General features: G+C 39.8%; 2 protein-coding genes across 3 annotated transcripts; one reads left to right on the forward strand and one right to left on the reverse strand.

Annotated features, from left to right (window-relative positions):
• Positions 1-1,478: 1,478 nt before the first annotated feature.
• AMAS2 (amassin-2) lies at positions 1,479-10,368 on the reverse strand. Its single transcript, NM_001079540.1, is given in 6 exon segments — positions 1,479-2,219; positions 3,674-3,803; positions 6,026-6,209; positions 6,667-6,921; positions 9,375-9,515; positions 10,210-10,368. Coding segments are annotated over 6 exon segments (1,443 nt in total). The 5' UTR covers positions 10,282-10,368; the 3' UTR covers positions 1,479-1,558.
• A 680-nt stretch (positions 10,369-11,048) lies between these two features.
• On the forward strand, positions 11,049-18,066 carry AMAS4 (amassin 4). Of its 2 annotated transcripts, none has more exons than XM_011678954.2 (6): positions 11,049-11,240; positions 12,078-12,230; positions 12,936-13,187; positions 13,945-14,119; positions 14,516-14,633; positions 16,783-18,066. In XM_011678954.2, exons 1-6 carry the CDS (start codon positions 11,151-11,153, stop codon positions 17,429-17,431), a joined length of 1,437 nt encoding a protein of 478 aa, XP_011677256.1. In that variant the 5' UTR covers positions 11,049-11,150; the 3' UTR covers positions 17,432-18,066.
• The last annotated feature ends 1,144 nt before the right edge of the window (positions 18,067-19,210 follow it).

A 19,210-nucleotide genomic window follows, 5' to 3' on the forward strand; every position in this document is an offset into this window, starting at 1 on the left:
TGCCAATTTGTATTTGATTGAACACAACTTCAATAATTCATAACTTTCTTATTTTCATTCAGAATTTGCTCAAACTTTCACTCACCTGATTTTCTTATTATTCTGCCTCTATCGAAACAAACTTATTTTGGGGGTGGACTTTCCCTTTAAGAAATCTGTTAACGGTCAGGTGACATCCAAATATAAGTTGATTCATGTTGATGTGCAGGGCTGCATACAACTCATATTTTGTTATGCAAACATCTGAATATATTTCATAGATTTTTAAATATTTGTTAAAATATTTTTCTCAGACCTGCTAAGCGCCACCCTAAAAAAAAGCTCCAGATCCCATTCATCTTGTGACATCATCTGTCAATCATTAGTGAGCTAACAAGAGACAGTGGTATGTACTATGAGAGCTGACCACCTGTTTACAATAGACCATAAGAGCATGGTCTATACAACATAGGAGTTGCTATGTCAGACATGCTGTGGCATCACCAGGAACAGAAAGGTAATACGAAGGTATTGTATGAAAGAATGGAATTCTTTGGTGAGCGTGTGCTGAGCTGGGGGAAGTTACATACCACTGTCTCTTGTTGGCTCACTAATGAGATTTGGATCTTTTTTTTTTAGGGTAGAGCTTAGCAGGTCTGTGAAAATTATTTTAACAAATATTTAAAAATCTTTGAGGTATATTCAGATGATGGAATAACAAAATATGAGTTGTATGTAGCCCTGATTTTGGTAGAGTATAATTTTCAATTTATTCAATATACCAGTGTATATATTTTATTAACGGTTTGTATTAAATTTTGTCCACTATCATTTTTTGCAGAGTACATCACGGTTATCAGTCTGGTTGAATTATGTAACTTATTCAACAAATTGAAAAGAGCTATTCCCTGTGTTGAGATTAATCTTGAAGGGAAGAATTTGCCTTGAAAATTAGAGAGAAAATAATTTTTTACTTATAATGCACTAGTAATCAAAAGATCAATGAAGTAACAATTCCGTTCCTTAAAGGTAGTGTTTCCTTTTTGCAGCCAACATCAAATTATGTAGAACTACGCAAGAAACATGAGTATGTCATGTATGTCCTATCTGTAAAATTTAAACGTTAGCAGTGACCTAGTTATGCAAGGGAAACCGTTTACTCTCTAGACTTCTCTGTCAGACGCTGTTTAGTGACTGACTAACATTTTAAAATTTGTTTGTATTACATGTACATGTAGATAAAATTAGCTGTAAAGGGTACATTATCATTTGTACACATCAATGACCCCCTTTATATAATGACTAAAATTAAACTTACTAAATTTTTATTCAGCACAAAACGTACAAAGATGTAGTACATGGGTCTCAACAACTTTCTAGGCCTATTATTTGCGTTTGGAAAATTCCTGACGTTCGATAAAATTCCACATATAGAGGCAATTACCAGTTCTAATCTCTTAAGGGGAGTTTTTAGTTGGTACGATTATCTCTTTTTTTGCCATAGGATTTACATAATTTTATATTTTCAGCCTGCAAAAGGGACAGACTACCTTAAAAGGGGATGTGTAGGATGTTGAAACTAGTTTCCAAATCTGATATCGTAGAGAACCATCTTGCCATTATCCCATCCATAGAGCTTCTGGTCCCGTGGGTTGTAGTCCAAGGTATACAGTCCTCCATAGCGAATCCCAAGACTGATGTCTGGGGAGCTCACCACGCCCGCCACGGTATCAAACATGAAGGAGATCTTGGAATCCTTAGCGCTGTAGTGGTTGGTGCAATAGAGCTTGGCGCAGATGACGAAGCAGTTTCCGAAGCTGCTCTTGGCGTAGTTGAGACTCCATGTCTGTACGATGTCAAGGGTCCAAGGATTCAATCGGGAGAGTTTCATGCTCGTGCTGGCTGTTGCGTAGATCACCCATAGTCCATTCTCATCCACAGCAAAGTCGATAGCACTGCATGCACGCCCCATGTATTCATAGGCAGCAGTACTGCCATAGCCAGCTTCGTCAAGACTCTTGGTAATGACCGTCGTGCCTGTGGCCACCTCATACCGGTACATTGTCCTTGAGTTGTAGTAGGTGAAGTAGATAGATCCGTTGTATGCTACAAGACCTGGTCCACCTAAGGCATAGTTTGTTGTTAGACTGAAAGTCTGTGCCTCCGAGGATGCTTCTCTCTCATAGCTCTCATACAGGATGTATCGCTCAATATATCTGTAGATGGAGCTAGAAGGACATCTGTAAAGGAGAGAATAATGAGATAAAATGTACACACTAAAACATTTCTTGGCTTACACAGTATAAAAGTACCCTCTTGATATCCATTCTAATCCATCACTTTTCATGAGGAAAAGTCCCAGAAGATAGACCTAAATACGGCGAACATGAACTTGATAGGTTAGTGGGTACCTGAAGGTATTTTGAAGTGTTTTTGAAATAAAATGTTATTGTTTTAGTGTTCCTTATACTATGTCGTGAAGCAAATTGTGAAGCGGTTTATAACTACAAAATGTGCACCGTTCCTTATCAGAGGAATAGTGAGGTAGACGAAGGAGGTTAGGGGGTAGGAGAGGGGGCGGAGGCCCCCAATCATTCAAGCGGAGGGCATAATCTGTTTCTGCCCCACCCCCCACCCAGACACCGCACAAGCGAAAAAAGGCTAATTACAATTACATATGATTATTTTGCATTACAACGATGTATATAATACAGTGCTTTAAAATGCAGATTTTCATCATTCTAAAATTACAATTATCTGTTATTCTTCACTTGGATCCCTCGCATGATAATAAACTTAAAAAGAAAAAAATTAAAAACACAATTTTTTTAGAAATATAAATATTTATGAAAGGAGAAATGGTGTTTGCTGCACTAGTGGGGGTGGGGAGGGGGGGGGGGCTATATGAACTTAGTAAACGTAGTTACAATTCAGAGCTTAATTTGTTGAAAAGCCATTCGAGATGGGGACCCCCCCCCCCAAAAAAAAAAAAAAAAATATATATATATATATATATATATATATATATACCTATACAGTCCCTTTTATAGTCATGGGGATTGGGTCAATATTGTCTTATTAGATGGATCTAATACACGGGAGAGTCGGGAGATTAGACATCCTTTTCCATTTTATCCTTCCCACTCTCTCTTCCTATCTCACCATTTTTATGACGAATGAATAGAGGGGTAAGTACCCCCCCCCCTTCCACATTCTACACCATTGCCCTCGAAAGAGACTCAAACGCAGGGACTCCTCTCTGGCTCTGCCCAAGCCCCGGCCCCCCCCCCCCCCCCCACTCAGTGTTATTTAGGGTACGCATATGCGTGTTCCAACCGACCCCCCCTTTTCAGCAAAAGTCCGGTGTGTAAAGTCAATACGGCTCGACCTTTTTCTTTTGTATACGAGCCTTTTTCAGCATCCCCCCCTTTTCAGCAAAAGTCCGGTGTGTAAAGTCAATACGGCTCGACCTTTTTCTTTTGTTACGAAAAGGACATTTTGGCAACACGCATGCGGTCATTTTGAAACCTGAGTGGGGGGGCCGGGGCCCAAGCCTAAATCCAATAACTGATTAATCAGTTGCTTTCCATGTAGGATGTTGTGATTAAGTCAATGATCACGCCTGAAACGACCCCCTTCCACCCCAAATAAAAACACAAAATATAAGAATTCCAACATCAGAATGATTACTCACGAACTATGAAATTTGAAGTGCCAGATTTTGTCAGGTTCGACCAGTGGGTCTCGCATCCAAGCCCCATTCGTGTAGGTTGAAGTGCGCACCGTGTAGGAAGATGAAAGAGAAGATATGGGAGCGCAGGAATCTAATTAGGGGAGATAACAACGTCGGTGTAATGGCAAGTTCCGAAGTTCAAATACATTTTATTTATTCAACATAGAGACAATTAAACAAAATACATACCGAGCTGGAGAAGAAAAAAGAGAGGGCTCAGAATTAAAAGCTCCTGGTGACATAAAACAGCAATATATGAGAAAGAGAAAGAGAGACAGAGACAGAGAGAGAGAGACAGAGAGAGACAGAGAGAGACAGAGAGAGAGAGGGGGGGGGAGGGGGGGGGGGGAGCCTGAGGGAGGAAGTTTGCAGGGACAAACTCTTATCGGTTTTACTATGTAATTGAGTGTTTTGAACTATGAGACTATAGATTGTACATGCTTTTAATTTAATTACTCCTGACTGTTACGACTCGGCTTTTTTGTTGATTATCAAATTACAATCATGTCACAAACACCATTGGGCGGCGGAAGTCTTTCAAAATGAGGGGACATAAAAAAGGGCACTTTCTGGAAACGGGGGCACCTACAAAGGGAAACCTCTTAAGCAGATGTTGGTAGGCCCTTGTATCCCTACATTGTGATTAGAGTATCACTTTATATCACACTTTGCAGTTGGGTGTGATGTTCTAAATATTTATTTGCGAGTGAGCTAAAATGTTAAGATATGCGAGGTCGCAGTGCGAAAAGTTACATCTTATAAAGAAAAAAATAATAATCCTATTCATGAAAGACTATACAAAAACTTTAATATGAAACAAAGTTATATTAACTTAAAATACAAGCGAGCGTAGCGAGTCTTGGGTAAAATTGAAGAAAAAGTTGCTCTTAAAATTAGAAGCACATTTTATGGTGAAAGGAAAAGGTGGCACATACCCAAAGTTAAAAGTTAAGAAAAGGAGCGCGTGTCAAAGTAAAAATCGGAATCACCAGAGTTGAAAATATGGCACTACTTGCACCTGATAAGGAACACTCACCAGAGATTAAAAAAAGGGCACGTATGAGAACGGAAACGGGGCACTTAATACAAAGGAAAAGGGACAATTATCAGGAGGAATATGGCACTAATTAGAAAGGATAGGAACACGCTTCAAAATAAAAGGGGCATCTATCAGAGATGTAAAGGGGCACTTATTACAAATTTAAAAGGGGCACCTTTCTAACTTGAATAAGGGCACTCACCGGAGATGAAAAGAGGCACTTAGAACTTTCAAAATAAATGGGACACCTCTTAGATTTGAAAAGAGGAAATTATAAGAGGTGAAGGGGACCTTATCAGAGGTGATATAAGGGGCATTTCTTGTACCTGAAAAGTGACACTCACATGAGATGACTAGGAGCACTTATTACGAAGGAAAATAGGCACTTATTACGAAGGTAAAAGGGCCTTTGTCGAAAAAGGGGCACCTGTGAGATTTTAATAGAGGCATTTAGCATTCGTGTGAGGAGAATTTATGAAAGAGGGAAGTGGCTCTTTATAAAAGAAAAGGAGCAAAAAGGGCACTTATTAAATAAACAAAGGGGCATGTGTAAAAATAAAAGAAGGCACATATGAGAGCGGAGTAGGGGCACTCATTAAGGATAAAAAGGGGCATTTATTACAAAAGAAAAGGGCACCTCTCAAATTTGAATAGGGGCAATTATCATTGGTGGAGGGGCACTTATGTTATCGAACGGGCACCTATTAAAAATAAAAAGGGGCAATTTTTTAAGTAAAAGGGGCCACCTTTTCTATGTAAAAGGGGGCACTTTAGGGGTACTCGAAAAGTGGAGGGGCACTGTGCTGCCCCCCCCCCCCCGCTCTTGGTTTATTCATAGTTTATCATATACATTTCAATCCTTCTCCTGGGATCTTGGGGTAACATCCTCGGGAACAGTGTTATACATTTCAAAACTAAATCAAGAGAACCCTCATCTTATGGAACAGGCACCTATTAGAAATAAAAAGGGGCAACTTCGGAATTGGATTCACCAACCCATTTGATTGAAGTAGACTGGGCAAGATATGGAGGGGCTTGGTGTCATTAACATAATGTAGGGACCGGTCGTAACGGTGGATACAAAATTAAACCTCATTCACATTATCGGGTTATAACTATCATCTCTCTCCCCCCCCCCCCCCCCCCTCTCTCTCTCTCTCCTCCCTCCCTCCCTCCCTCCCTCTTCTCTCTCTCCCCATTTTCTCTTGCCACATCTCTTATTATCACATCCCCATTTTGATCTCACTTTTTCTCAATTTCATGGGTTTCTATACCTTGATTAGCAACGTCCTCCCATGGCACAAACAAGAAGTCGTCTCCTGAGCCAGGTAGTGGGGTCGGCTGCACGTTCGCCTCGCATTGTGCCAGGTCCTCCTCCAGTGCCTCGATCTGTTCTAGCAGAATCTCAACATTCTGGGTCTTCTTCAGATCGTACAGTAATGTCTGCACGGCTTTGAGCTGTCAAGGAACGAGAATATATTATGCACTTGGGTGATCCAGGACTTTGTATAATGGTTGGTTTGGGGGGGGGGGGGGTGGATGGCGACCCACCCCCCCCCAAAAAAAAACATTTCGAGCATATTCTGTGTGTGTACTACATTTTTTTCAAAGGGGGTAGAAGGCACGGCATAGTTACGCTCCCTAGATTCAACACTACTCCAGTAATTCTCCTATATATACGTCCTTGAGTATTTCCTGCTATTTACAAGGATACTTTAAATCGGATGTAAAGATGAAAATGATACAAAGGCCTATTAGGCCATTTAACAAAATATAAATGTTCAGTGTCCCCGCCCGCTTCCTTTTTTGGGGGTCCGCAACTCTCCACGTCAATACCCCGGCACCACTCTTTTTTTAAAAATAGTTAGATATTCAGTATTAAAGTATCTTTTTTGTTTCTTTTGTTTCTCAGTACCTCTGTTTCCAACTGTGCGACAGCATCCAGATTGTTGGTTCTCTCCACCTCTAACAATTCCAGGACCAGTTCCAGTTTATCAATCTCTTCCATGATCAGTTCAAACTCTGGTCGGTTGACCTTAAGATCACCATTCTCGATGCGCTCAAGCTTGTATGTGATGGCATCGAGGTTGGCTTGTGTCTTCTCGATCTCGACCGTGTTCGTCTCGACATTCACCTTCACTTCGTCGATGCGAATGCTAATGTTCGTGACCTATGCAAGAGAACATACTAAGTTCAAGGAAGTCGAGTTGAATTGAAATTATTACAAATTGTTAGAGGCGTGCATGCGTCCGGGAGAGGCACCCCACCCCACAAAAACAGTAATCAAGAGAGAGAGAGAGAGAGGGGGGAGAGAGAGAGAGAGAGAGAGGGGGGGGAGAGAGAGAGAGAGAGAGAGAGAGAGAGAGAGAGAAAGAGAGAGAGAGAGAGAGAGAGAGAGAGAGAGAGAAGGAAATTAGGAGGTGGGGGGTCAACATGAAAAAGAAGATTACATGATCCTTCTCCCAGACTTCTATCTCGTAATTCTTCTTTGTTTTCTCCACCCCCCCCCCACACACATACAAAATTTGTAATGATTTCTTAAAAGCATAACATATAACAAAACAGATATAACAAACACAATAATGAAATATAATGATCATACAAATTATATACAAGCGAATCATTGGTGAAAAAGTATTAAAAAACGAACAATCAAACCAGAAAAAAGAACTACTTTGTTTGATATTGCAAAAATAGGAATCGTAGTCACTTTCACCAGATCATCATGGATAGCTTAGGTTTGCCAGGCTAACTATTTAAGCGGAGGTTCACTGGCAATCTAATACATAATTAAAAACTAAAATTTGGAAGATTAGTGCCCATCCCTCCGTCATGTCAGCAGGGGCGTCGCCAAAGGGGGGGGGGGGGTGTGGGGGGTGCGACACCCCCACCTGTCAGGATATTGTCGGTAAAATTGCTTGCCGTCGGGAAAAAGAGAAAAGGGGGAAGGAAAAAAAGTTTCCGCGCTTTGCGCGACAATGGGAAACTGAATTCAGACAAAATTAAAAGTCAAAAACGGTACCACGAATCGTGTTCTTTCTCTCATAATTTGAGGAAATGTCAAAGCTTTCGCGCTTCGCGCGTGGGGGGAACCGAATTCAGATGAATAGGGCTTAATAAGATTCGAAAACGGTACGAGGAATCGTCTTCCTTTCTCTATATTGTCGTGATGAAACGCCAAAAATTCCGCGCTTCGCGCGGAAGGGGATAACTTCATTTAGACGAGTCGAGAACGGTACAACGAATAGTCTTCTTTCTCTAATAATTTAAGGAAACGTCAAAGCTTCCGCGCTTCGCGCGAGAGGGGAACACTGAATTCAGACAAAATTAATAGGGCTTATTTAGAGTCGAAAACGGTACAGCGAATCGTCTTCTTTCTCTAATAATTTAAGGAAACGTCAAAGCTTTCGCGCTTCGCGCGAGAGGGGAACACTGAATTCAGACAAAATTAATAGGGCTTATTTAGAGTCGAAAACGGTACAGCGAATCGTCTTCTTTCTTTAATAATATGAGGAAACGTCAAAGCTTTCGCGCGAGAGGGGGGATCTGAATTGAGATGAATAGGACTTATTAAGAGTCGAAAACGGTACGACGAATCGTCTTCCTTTCTCTATATTGTGATGAAACGTCAAAACTTCCGCGCTTCGTGTGGGAGGGGGAAGCTTCATTCAGATAAAGATTAAGAGTCGAGAACAGTACACCGAATCGTCTGCTTTTTCTCATAATTTAATGAAACATCAAAGCTTCCGCGCTTTGCGCAGGAGGGGGGGGGGGGGGACTTCATTCAGCCCAGGATTAACAGTCGAAAACGGTACAATTAATCGTCTTATTTTCCTAATAATTTAAGGAAACGTCTAAGCTTCCGCGCTTCGCGCGGAGATATTGGACATTTAATTTTGTCGGTAATTGGTGGTAGTTTTGTCGGTTATCGTTGGCCTCTACACCCCCCCCCCCCCCCCCCCCCCCACTGAAAAGGTCTAGCGACGCCCCTGCATGTCAGGACCAGCACAACTTACCTGTAATTATTTTAAAAATGAAATATAAATCGATTTAAATTTCAATACCGAATATCCCCATAGAAAACATGTTCCGTGAATAATGAGACTAAAGGATCCCCTTTATGAAATATTTGATCATCTATTATTGTTGCCAATATTTTAAATCATACGTCGTAATATTCGCACATTTCAAATTAATAAAAGTGATAAGAAGGGTCGGCGAGTTATTGAAATGAATTAATTATCAGAAATTCTTTTCAATTGTGTGAACAGGCCCGTTGGCAGGGGTGCGATGGATGCGATAGCACCCCCTTTAATAAAAACGTGCACACAGAATACCTGATGACCATTTTTTTCGCTTGTAAGCGAAATTTAGATAAATGTCCCCCTTGCGTGCGAAGAGGGAATGCCCGCCTATCATACCAATGGGCAAATAACATTTCGATGACTGAAAATGCGGAACCCACCCACCCCCCCCCCTCCTTTCATCTTTTTTTTTTCATTGAGTTTCTTGTCGGCGACTCATTAGTTCCCTCCCGTTCTATCATGGTGGGAAAATAAGAATTTCATTTTCTATTTCTCCCAATATCACAAATATTTCTCCGAGGTGATGCTGCTGTCTTACCTGAGCCTGTATATATTCTATCTGGTTAAGTTCAGCTGGGCTTGGAGGGTTGGAGCATCCTGGAACAGATCCCACTTGGATATCACAGATGCATGAATCATACATGCTTTCTCCACTCCCCAAAACAGAGTATTCGATGCACTAAAAGGGGATAAAGCGAATGAAAAAACAACATTACTTTAAACAAAGAAATCTTAAGCTATATAGGTCAATTACTGGTCTGAAATACAGTTAATCTTGAACGGTGGCATTATATCTATGGATTTTGGGGCATTTGGCAAACTATGACACTTTGCCTCTAACCACTTAAACGTATCTATGTAAACAAGGGAAGGGACCGAAGGGAAGGAGCGGTCTTATTATTATTATTATTATCATGGCAATTTTGAACTCTACAAAGATAATATAAACATTTCTTATGCATGTTACCCATTTAAAAAAATTGCAAGGGAGCATTGCAATCGGATGGTATAGCTCGAATTTAATTTTGAGCAGTGATTTTCTATTCACTTTTTCCTCGAACTGTTGCCAAACATTGACGAAAACTGTGCAGATAAAGTATGGTCAAGTAATTTAGCAAGGTAACCACGATTGAAGTTTCCCGTCAACTGGCTGCGCAATATAGGTTTCCCTGTCTATTTTGAAACTGTATTCATTCGAATTCATCTTTGTGCACTTTAATTTCGTCCTGGAAATCCGGGATCGCGCAAATATCATAGTTAATTTTGTCATTTTCTACAGATTTTATTGGAATTCGTCTCGCCTGGCAAATGTTTAATTATCAATACAATGAAAACAATAAAATGACACAATCAGTTGTTAAAGTATCATTTACCTGTGCTGAGACTTCCGAGGTGTAACACAGGAGAAACAACATGAGCATCGCAACTATCGGTTTCGTTGCCATCTTGCCAGCTTCTTATGAGAAGTCCTCTTAATGTTGTTGAAAACACGTGATTTCAGTGTGTAGATTGCGAGGCATTGCAAGGCAATATGAGGCTTTGATATCTGGCATCCGCCTTTTAAATCATGAATTAATTTTTCCGACATGCGTGAAAAGCGCGGAGGGAGAGGTAAAGAGGGCAGTCCTTATAATTTATTTTGAAAACCTGCCTCAACGATAAGTTTTCACACCATCAGCGATCATGAATGTTGAAATCAAGTAATTTATTACTCAGCAGGCTAAGTTCTCACCATTATTTAGATTATGCGTATTCATTGCACGATTTCGTTAATGGCCCTTGATCATAACCATCAAGCTATAAAAGCCATAAAAATAGTTCCTCAGCTGGCTAGGTTCTCACGTTAATTTTACTTTTTTTTTGAGATAGGCCCCCCTCCCTGGCGCTCAAGGGGGGGGGGGGGGGGGGGAGAGGTGCAATTTTTCAAATTTTTGAGGGCCAAAGAAAAAAATTAGTGCTCACTACCCCCCCCCCCCCCCCCTTCCACTGAGCGAATTATTGGCCGGCTGTTTCGCCGCTAAATATTTTCTCACGAATCGGGCCCCCTCCCCTGCCGCCGGCTGGATCCGCCCCTGGTGAGACCAATACCAGCTGCAAAGCTTTAACACAATGACACGACCTTCCGCGTATGTTTTTTTTTAACTGCTAAAATGTTGAAAATAGTGTCGTGTGGAAAAAGGAAAATAGAATAAGAGGCCACTAACTTCTTGCCATTAAGCAATCGAGACACAGTTCGAGTTCGAAAGACAGAGCAGCCAAGCGCCAGTGAACGCTACTATATTCTTGTTCCTCCCCTCTTTTAGAATCGACGATCATGGCGTTTTCCCGCATAATGATATCACCGGCCGCCCTCGCCATGCTGTTTATCGTCGCGTTCAGGTGCATGTCGAATGCAAACGCACAGGTAAATGTCTTTTGTCTTGTGATTTTTGTTGTTCTTCTAAATTACCTTTCCCACTCTCTTTACTCCTTGTATGGGTTCTTTTGAAAAGGAAACACGAATGTTCCAATCAATTATTATTACAAAAATATGATCAGGCCAAAAAGTCCTGATATCCGTAATAATCAAGGCAAAGTTAAATTCACGTGATACCAAATATTCATTGTTTTGATGAATAGATCGTAATCTATTGTTGAAATCGTTTTCTATGTTGTTTATTACTATATCATCACAATTGTGGTTTTATTTTTTATTTGATGTATTTCAATTAAAAAATTAACTATATTTATTTCACGAGATATTCTGGAGGACTTTCCCTTCCGAAACACATTATATTACAACATGAGAGTAGAGAGAGAGAGTCGAGGAATTATCAAAGTAGACTATAGCTCCCATTAGAGCAACAATGTTACCCGCTTCGTATAATTGTTTTTGGATTATGACTCTTTTTTTAGTGTGGAGGGTGTGGTTCTTGGATGTATCCAGCTAGCAAAATGGCTACACACAATATTCAGCGTTTCACTAATCCCATGATTGAAAAGAATTGCATTTTTAACGATATACTAACAAACTTTCCAATACTGAACTCAGATGGATTTTTTTGTGTGTGGATATTTTTCGGCTTTTGAAAACTAAAATAAAATTTCAACAGAAAGTAATTGTTGTATAAGGGTTTCGGGGCGTCGATAGAACTTTTTGTTTGGGAGAGGGGGAGTAGCCCACATCTAATTCTTATTCCGCTGGGGAGCTCTTGTATGATTTTTCAGATGTATATAATTATTTATGTTGATTTTCATGTAGTGTAATGAATACGCTCACGTGAATTCGTCGGTCACAGAGAATGGCGATTGTGTGTGTGGTGTGACGTCATCATTAAGCTCATCCTGTGGTTCTGGGGTAAGCAGTGCGGAGTTCCAGCAGATGATTCGCGACCTCGATCAACAGGTATGTACCGTACGTATAACAACTCTTTCTGTTACATGTTGTAAATATCTTGCACTTGACCAAAACAATTAGTATCTTTGTTAGGAAAGCATAATACAATGAATTTTAGTAGTTAGATGTGTTCATGAACACATTTAATAAATGATATTGATGAAAATAGTTGGATATAATTTATAAAGCACTTTTTATTTTAAGAAACAGAGTCCTGAGAACTATGATCACCTCGACAGATGTTCCATGAAAAATCGTTCGGGCATTTAATAAATTTAGTCATAATGGGAAAAGAAAAAAGTCAAAAAGAGAAAGAAAACTTACTTTGTACTTTGAGAATAAACGAAAAATCATATTCGTTCGTTATGGAAGAGACGTTGATTTTATAACTAGACTGACCTCCTAATTCCACTACCCAGATTGAACAAAACTGGAGGAGTAGCCTATGAAAAATACGTTTTATTAAAGGCAAAATGTGCCCTCAAAACATAATCATTACCGCGGGTGGGGGCACTCCTTTGGCTACACCAATGCAACTTTCCTGAGGACTGATAGACATTGCTTTTTTCCCGTCGATGTGAATTTTTATAAGTGAAATGAACTAAACTTACGAGTTTTCCTATGCCTTTAATACGATTAAAGGCATAGGAAAATCATTTTCGCATTCCTGGACACAGCAGATTGTACAATTTTGAGGGCTATTATGTTTTCTATAATTGACAGATAGTGGATATCAACGTCGAGTTGATAACACTGCGAGTCACGTTCAATCAACAAGGAGAAGACATCATCGCCATGCACGAACAAATGGACAACATCAACGCCATCAAAGAGCGTATCATCGACAACAAGATCGTCATCTCCAGCCCCGAGTATGACGTCATCAGAATGGATCTTCAGGATATGGAAACGCTCATCAGCTATCTTGAGGATCAGAATGCCGATCAATTTATCATCGTCAAACTACGAGAGGAGGTGAGTACCCATACCACTAATCTGCAGGCCGCACATAATCTAATTTGAACCCTTTCCACAATTCCTACCCTCTTGAGAAAAGCCTCTGTCAGTCTATGGATGTATTATTATTATTGCTACTGTAATTGTTGTTATGGTTATAAATAATTATTGTGTTCCATCACTTATTAAACAAAAAATACTTCCTAAAAACTTTGACTACTTAGTTCCAGTTATCGCCCCATCATCGTACATGTATGTTTACTGACACACACCCTCACCAAAGCTTAGGTTTTCTAAACCGGAAGTCTGAGAGACGTTCTTCGAATGCTTGCAAAATAGTTTTTTTATTTAAATGTCAGTGCGAAATTAAGACTGGTCAAGCACTTGTAATCTTTTACATAATTGCAGTAAGAAGGAAAACAAAGATGTGAATAACAGGGAAGAATTTGTGGCAAAATTAGAAGAAGCCAAAGCCAAATCTAACTATACGAAAGTGAGAAGAAAAAAAGCCTGAATATAGATAAAGGAAAAAAAGTATTCAATATTATTAATTTCAACCTTCTTGTTATCATTATTTGGGCGACGCCATGCAATGTGTCCCGTACGAATGAAAAATAGCTCGAAAGAAATAATTTGCATAGTAAGCTACATCAATTTTATGGTATGCATGCTTGTATTTTGTAGAGACCAATCGCAGTAAAACATAAAAGGTCAAGATTAAGGCCAATGAATGTGTTAATTAATCCTATCTTGATTTTAATGCTATGCTATGTAGATTGCCAACATCAGCTATAACCTCGATTCCCTGGAAGTCAACAACGATGGCGACATCGAATCTCTCTTGCGCGACATCGCTGACCTTCAGCAACAGATTGCCGAATGCGAGGCGGACAATGACCCGGATTCTGAAATCGGTTTTCCATATCCATGGGAAAATTTTGAGACAAAAGGTGTGTGTTTCATTCTGTATAATGGTGTATCCCAAATCATAATCAAAAGAGATTGATACTAAAGAGTGTATAATAGTGGGCTGAAGATCGTCAGATTTGAATCGAGATATAGGAGAAATACAAAACTCTGTTTAAAACATCAATTTCAATATAAAAAGAGTAATTTCTGCAAGAAACGTTCCATCCCTGGTTCTGATAAGTGGGGAAGTTGACGCTTGACGCTCAATCATAGGGTTGAATGTACGAATCCCAGGCTGGCGTCAAGGTGTAAATGGGTACCAGGCAATTGGTGGGGTAAAAGTAATGCCAGGGCCCTCTGGAAGAACAGTATTGATGTTGATGAATCCTCATACAATCATTATAATATTATCATCATTATTATGTTTTCCTTTATAGATTCTTGTGGAACCATCAGGGGGTTATCAGAGCCGTATACACTCAGGGGTAATCTAGCTTCCACAGGGGTGTGGTTTATGGACCCCATTGTAGACGTGGACAGGCCCTGGTATCAGGTGTAAGTTATATTAGGGACTTTTAGATATTCGACATAGTGGACTGCTACGTGTCACGTCCTTTTAAGGCACTGGCAGTGTCGACATGCAAAGGTAAAATAGTATAGTATTAATGACTGCTTTGAGAGAAATAGTTGTTTTTATACGCTCAAGGGAAGGTTAGAATTGTGCTATTGCCCGAGGCGTGCCGAAATTAACAAAAGATTTAACTCCGTTTCGTCGACAATCAGCCGTAGACGAGAGTCTTTATGCATGGCTGATTGTCAACGAAACGGAGTCAAGCCTTTTGTCAAATCTGCTTTTTGCTACGGCAGGCACCCAGTGAAAACGAATTCGTTTGTTAAAATTATGAAAATGTAAAGGCTACTTTAAACAAACAGAACTTTGTTATTCGTCGCTCATTTTTCCTGATTGAGGTGTCTTATGAAAGGGCAGAAACTCAACTTTCTAGAAATGTGAATTTATCTTCAAAATTCAGATACCGCCCGCCAAATGTCTTTTTGGTTTCCTTCCTTCAAATTGCTTTTAATTACTCATGCGTGTAATATGCATCATCCGAGTAGCATCAACTGAAAGAGTAGACTCTAAGCTTTCCAAATATGTATCATTCATTAATTATGGTTGTGATTAAGTTATGATAAAACATCGATACTTCTCGGTTTCGTTTTTTCTGGGACGCACTGTATAATAACCATAGATACCTCTATGATAATCATCATAGATGCGTGCGAGTGAGTTTTGGGGGAAATTGCTCTTAGTCGCTTGAAATTAGCCAGGGCGCGTTTCATGATGAGAGGAAAAGGGGACACTTAGAGAAAAGGAGCATGTGCCAACGTACAAAGAGTAATTATCAGAGATGAAAATGGGGCACTTCTTACACCCTCAAAAAGAGGCACTCACCAGGGATGAAGAGAGTTGGTCGTGAGAATAGGTAATTTGTCGCATTTGTCGGCATTTGTCGACGGAAAAGGGGCCCCCATCAGATTTTGATAGGGGCATTTATAAGATATTATTATTATATATTGTTAAAAGGGAAATTATCAGAGGTGAAAAGGGGCACTTATGTGAATAAAAAAGGGACACTTGTAATAAAGGAAAATGTGCATTAGTTAAAAGAAAATGGGCACCGATCAGATTTTAAAGGGGCATTTACCGGAGGTGAAGGGGCACTTATCTGAAGTGAAAAGGAGTAACTTCTCGTACATGAAAAGGGTCATTTACCAGAAAAGGGGCACTTATGAGAAGGATAAAAGGCTCTTTTTTAATGGGGCACTTAATATTAGGAAAAGGGGCACTTATTAGAAAGAAAAAGGGCACATGTGAAAATATAAGGTGCGCTTATCCGAGTTTAAATAGGGGTAGGGACACTTCTTAAAAGGGGAAGGGACACTTCTTACAAGGAAAATGGGAACTTGTCAAAGTAAAAGAGGCACCTCTCAGATTTAAATAGGACAATTATCAGAGGTGAAGGGGTCACTTATCAAAAGAGGCACTTCTCGTACCTAACTAGGGGCACTTATCAGAATGGAAAATGGACACTTTTTGCAAAGAAAAATGGGAACTTGTCGAAGGAAAAGGGGCACTTATCAGAGTTGAAAAGGGGAAGGGGCATTTTTACAAATTAATAGGGGCACTTGTCAAAGTAAACGGGGCACTATTCCTATGTAAAAAAGGGCACTTCTTAAAAAGTTAAAGGGGCGCTTTTCCTATGTAAAAAGAGGCACTTTTCGGGTGGTTGAAAAGGTGGGGGGGGGGGGGGGGGCACTGTGCCCCCTCTGCTCCCGGGAGGGCCTCCTCTGGCTATGATTATACCACAAGTGAGATATAATCCATCAAACTTGGATTTCTTAACTATTTTGGAGGGGTTTATATCCTATACTGGGGCGCGAAATATTGATATTCTGAAGCAACATAATACGTGGGAGGAAAGAAACCGAACTTTAGGAAATTGTGCACTTTAAAATCATTACAAAAACGCACACAAAAACGCACACAAAAATGACGTCTTAGCCCCACCAGGTTTTTTAAATGTTACTTCCCTTAATTTGGAATGCTTTCATAACAATAGAAGGTTACCACCCGTCAGAATGATTAATCACTATAGTTGTAACTCTTGAAATTAGTCAAAATATTTTATCTTTTATTTCTTAGGGGGGTTACTACAGCTTCGTCTATCCTACGTTACCTATCTATTGAGCAATTCCAGACGGAAGGCATTCATGAGACCTATTTACCTGGATACACACTGGAAGGTTGCAGTGTGGTTGCATACAACGGCGCACTGTTCTATAACATGTATGGGTCTGCAACCATCATAAGATACGACTACAGAGAAGGATCTGTCACCAACCAACGAGCCCTTCCGAATGCGGGGTATAAAACAAATTATGTTTATCTCTCCGGGGGCTACACGAGCATGGACTTTGCTGTCGATGAGCAGGGCCTGTGGGTGATCTACGGGAAGTCTACCAACAGCGGACTCATGTCCGTTAGCAAGATCGACCCCTTGACTTTGGAGGTTGAGGAGACCTACAACACCAACACACTCAAGGCCAACTTCGGCGAGTGTTTCATGGTATGTGGGAAGCTCTACTGCACTGATTCGTTCAACAAGCACGATGGCCGGATCGTGATGATGTACGACACGACCACCCAGACGTCCACAACACTCAACGTCCCTTTCGACAGCAAGTACTTGGCGACCAGGGCGCTCAAGTACAACCCGAGGGACCAGCGACTCTACGCCTTCAACAACGGACATGCTCTGGTCTATGAGATAGAGTTCCAGGTTGACGAATAACATATTCTAGACGTGATCTCATCTGGACATTAATAAATGATTACATATTAGTTGTAGTTGCTTCTGTCTCAATTCGTTAAAGGCCTATTAAACTCGGTTAGATTATGCTTTTCTCGATTTCCTTAAACCCCAGACAAATGTATAGGTGAGATATCAGAATAACAATTTTTTGCACCTGAATTCCCTATTAGCTTTTAACCATAACACTAGTTTAAACACATTTCCACTCACATGAATTGCTTGAAAACAGACAATAGTTATCACCCATTTCTTCAACGTCAGTTAAATATCTCTTGTAAGTATACAAAGAATAACCGATGACAACGACAATAACTAAACATTGATATATTTCTGTTAAAAGTATTATCCCATTATCATTAATCCTCTTTGTGATAGTAGAACAAGGAGGTAGAAGTAATGGATCTTGTAACGTTAGTCTTACTTTGCAGTCAAACCTTATATAACTAAGAAATAAAAAACTGCTATATGGTCTGCTCAATTTTGTACCAGCATGAGTGGATTCTATCCATAGAGGTGTCGTTATTCATAGTAGGTGAATGAGTCTCCCCCCAACTTAATTGTATCGCCTGCACAACTTCATAATTTTACAATAAATACAACATGTACATGTAGAATCTTACAATTAATTTTATGTTACAAATGCACGAGACACAATTTGCAGAATTGCAGATTGGAGATACAGTGGTTGATTGTCAGTCAATTTTTATGTTACTGGTCTCAGATTTAGTATACGAATTAATCATTTATATATATCTAGCCAGAAGGGCATTAACTCATGTTATATACCTCACTTAAGAAATTCAACCATCTGATTGGTCGAAATTGGAGTCGTGATTTTAGCCATTCCCACAAAGAAACGAAAAATGCCAATACCAGTTAATAGTCAAAGTTTAGAGTGAGTTCCCTCGAAATTCTGGTTACCATGAAAATAGTAAAATTTTGCTGCTATACCTATTGGTTTACGTGTTAAAAATTTCCTTTGTGCGAGCGCGGAAGCCATACAGTGATTTTTGTATGCAATTCCCGAAATGATTGAAACTTTCAGTCATTTTTCCAGCAAAGATAAACAAACATTTTCTCAGATTTTCCGTGATGTTTTAACCAATCTTTACTCAATAAAATGATAAGGTAAGAATACTGGGTAGATTTTTGTTTCAGTTCGGCATATAAAAGACATATCGACTGCTTTAATATTCGAGGTCTGGCTGATTTATAGGCTCTCTAGAACTTGCACATCTCTTGAGCTTATAAAACAGCCAGGCTTCTTAGCACAACCTTGGCACAAGTACATTTAATGGAAACATACAAGACAATATGCCAATAAATGAATTTTATTTTTATTATCTATACAGGAAATGAAACATTTCAATTCTAAATGTATTTACAACATATTTGATCATGCATATATTCTCTCACATCTGATCTTAAAAAGAACATGGACCCTCATTTTGAAATACATGTACGTGTAGTCCTCTATTGCCTAGTCTGCGTGCACAGACTAACATTTAACACTTCAAATCTTGAGCAGAGCCTAACTTTGTCATTCTCTGGTTGTGTCAGGAGCAGGTCCAGTACATGATCTATTGACTGCAGTCTCTGTATAGTCTCCTAGCTCAGACACTCTGCCATGCTATAAAGGACCAACAAGGGTTTGTGCCTAGCTGCAAATCACCCGCCATCCCCCAAAATCAGATTTAGAGACAATTCTACTCATACATTGAAATTGTAATGTTAGTTTTTTTTGGAAAAAAATTCATT

Source organism: Strongylocentrotus purpuratus, unplaced genomic scaffold, assembly GCF_000002235.5.
Source record: "Strongylocentrotus purpuratus isolate Spur 01 unplaced genomic scaffold, Spur_5.0 spur5_scaffold_3, whole genome shotgun sequence".
Classification (NCBI taxonomy): Eukaryota; Metazoa; Echinodermata; class Echinoidea; order Camarodonta; family Strongylocentrotidae; genus Strongylocentrotus; species Strongylocentrotus purpuratus.

Coding starts and splice junctions, on each gene's coding strand:
- AMAS4 (XM_011678954.2), top strand. CDS start 11,151: ATGGCGTTTTCCCGCATAATGATATCACCGGCCGCCCTCGCCATGCTG. Junction 11,241..12,077: donor TGTCGAATGCAAACGCACAG/GTAAATGTCTTT, acceptor ATTTTCATGTAG/TGTAATGAATACGCTCACGT. Junction 14,120..14,515: donor GGAAAATTTTGAGACAAAAG/GTGTGTGTTTCA, acceptor TTTCCTTTATAG/ATTCTTGTGGAACCATCAGG.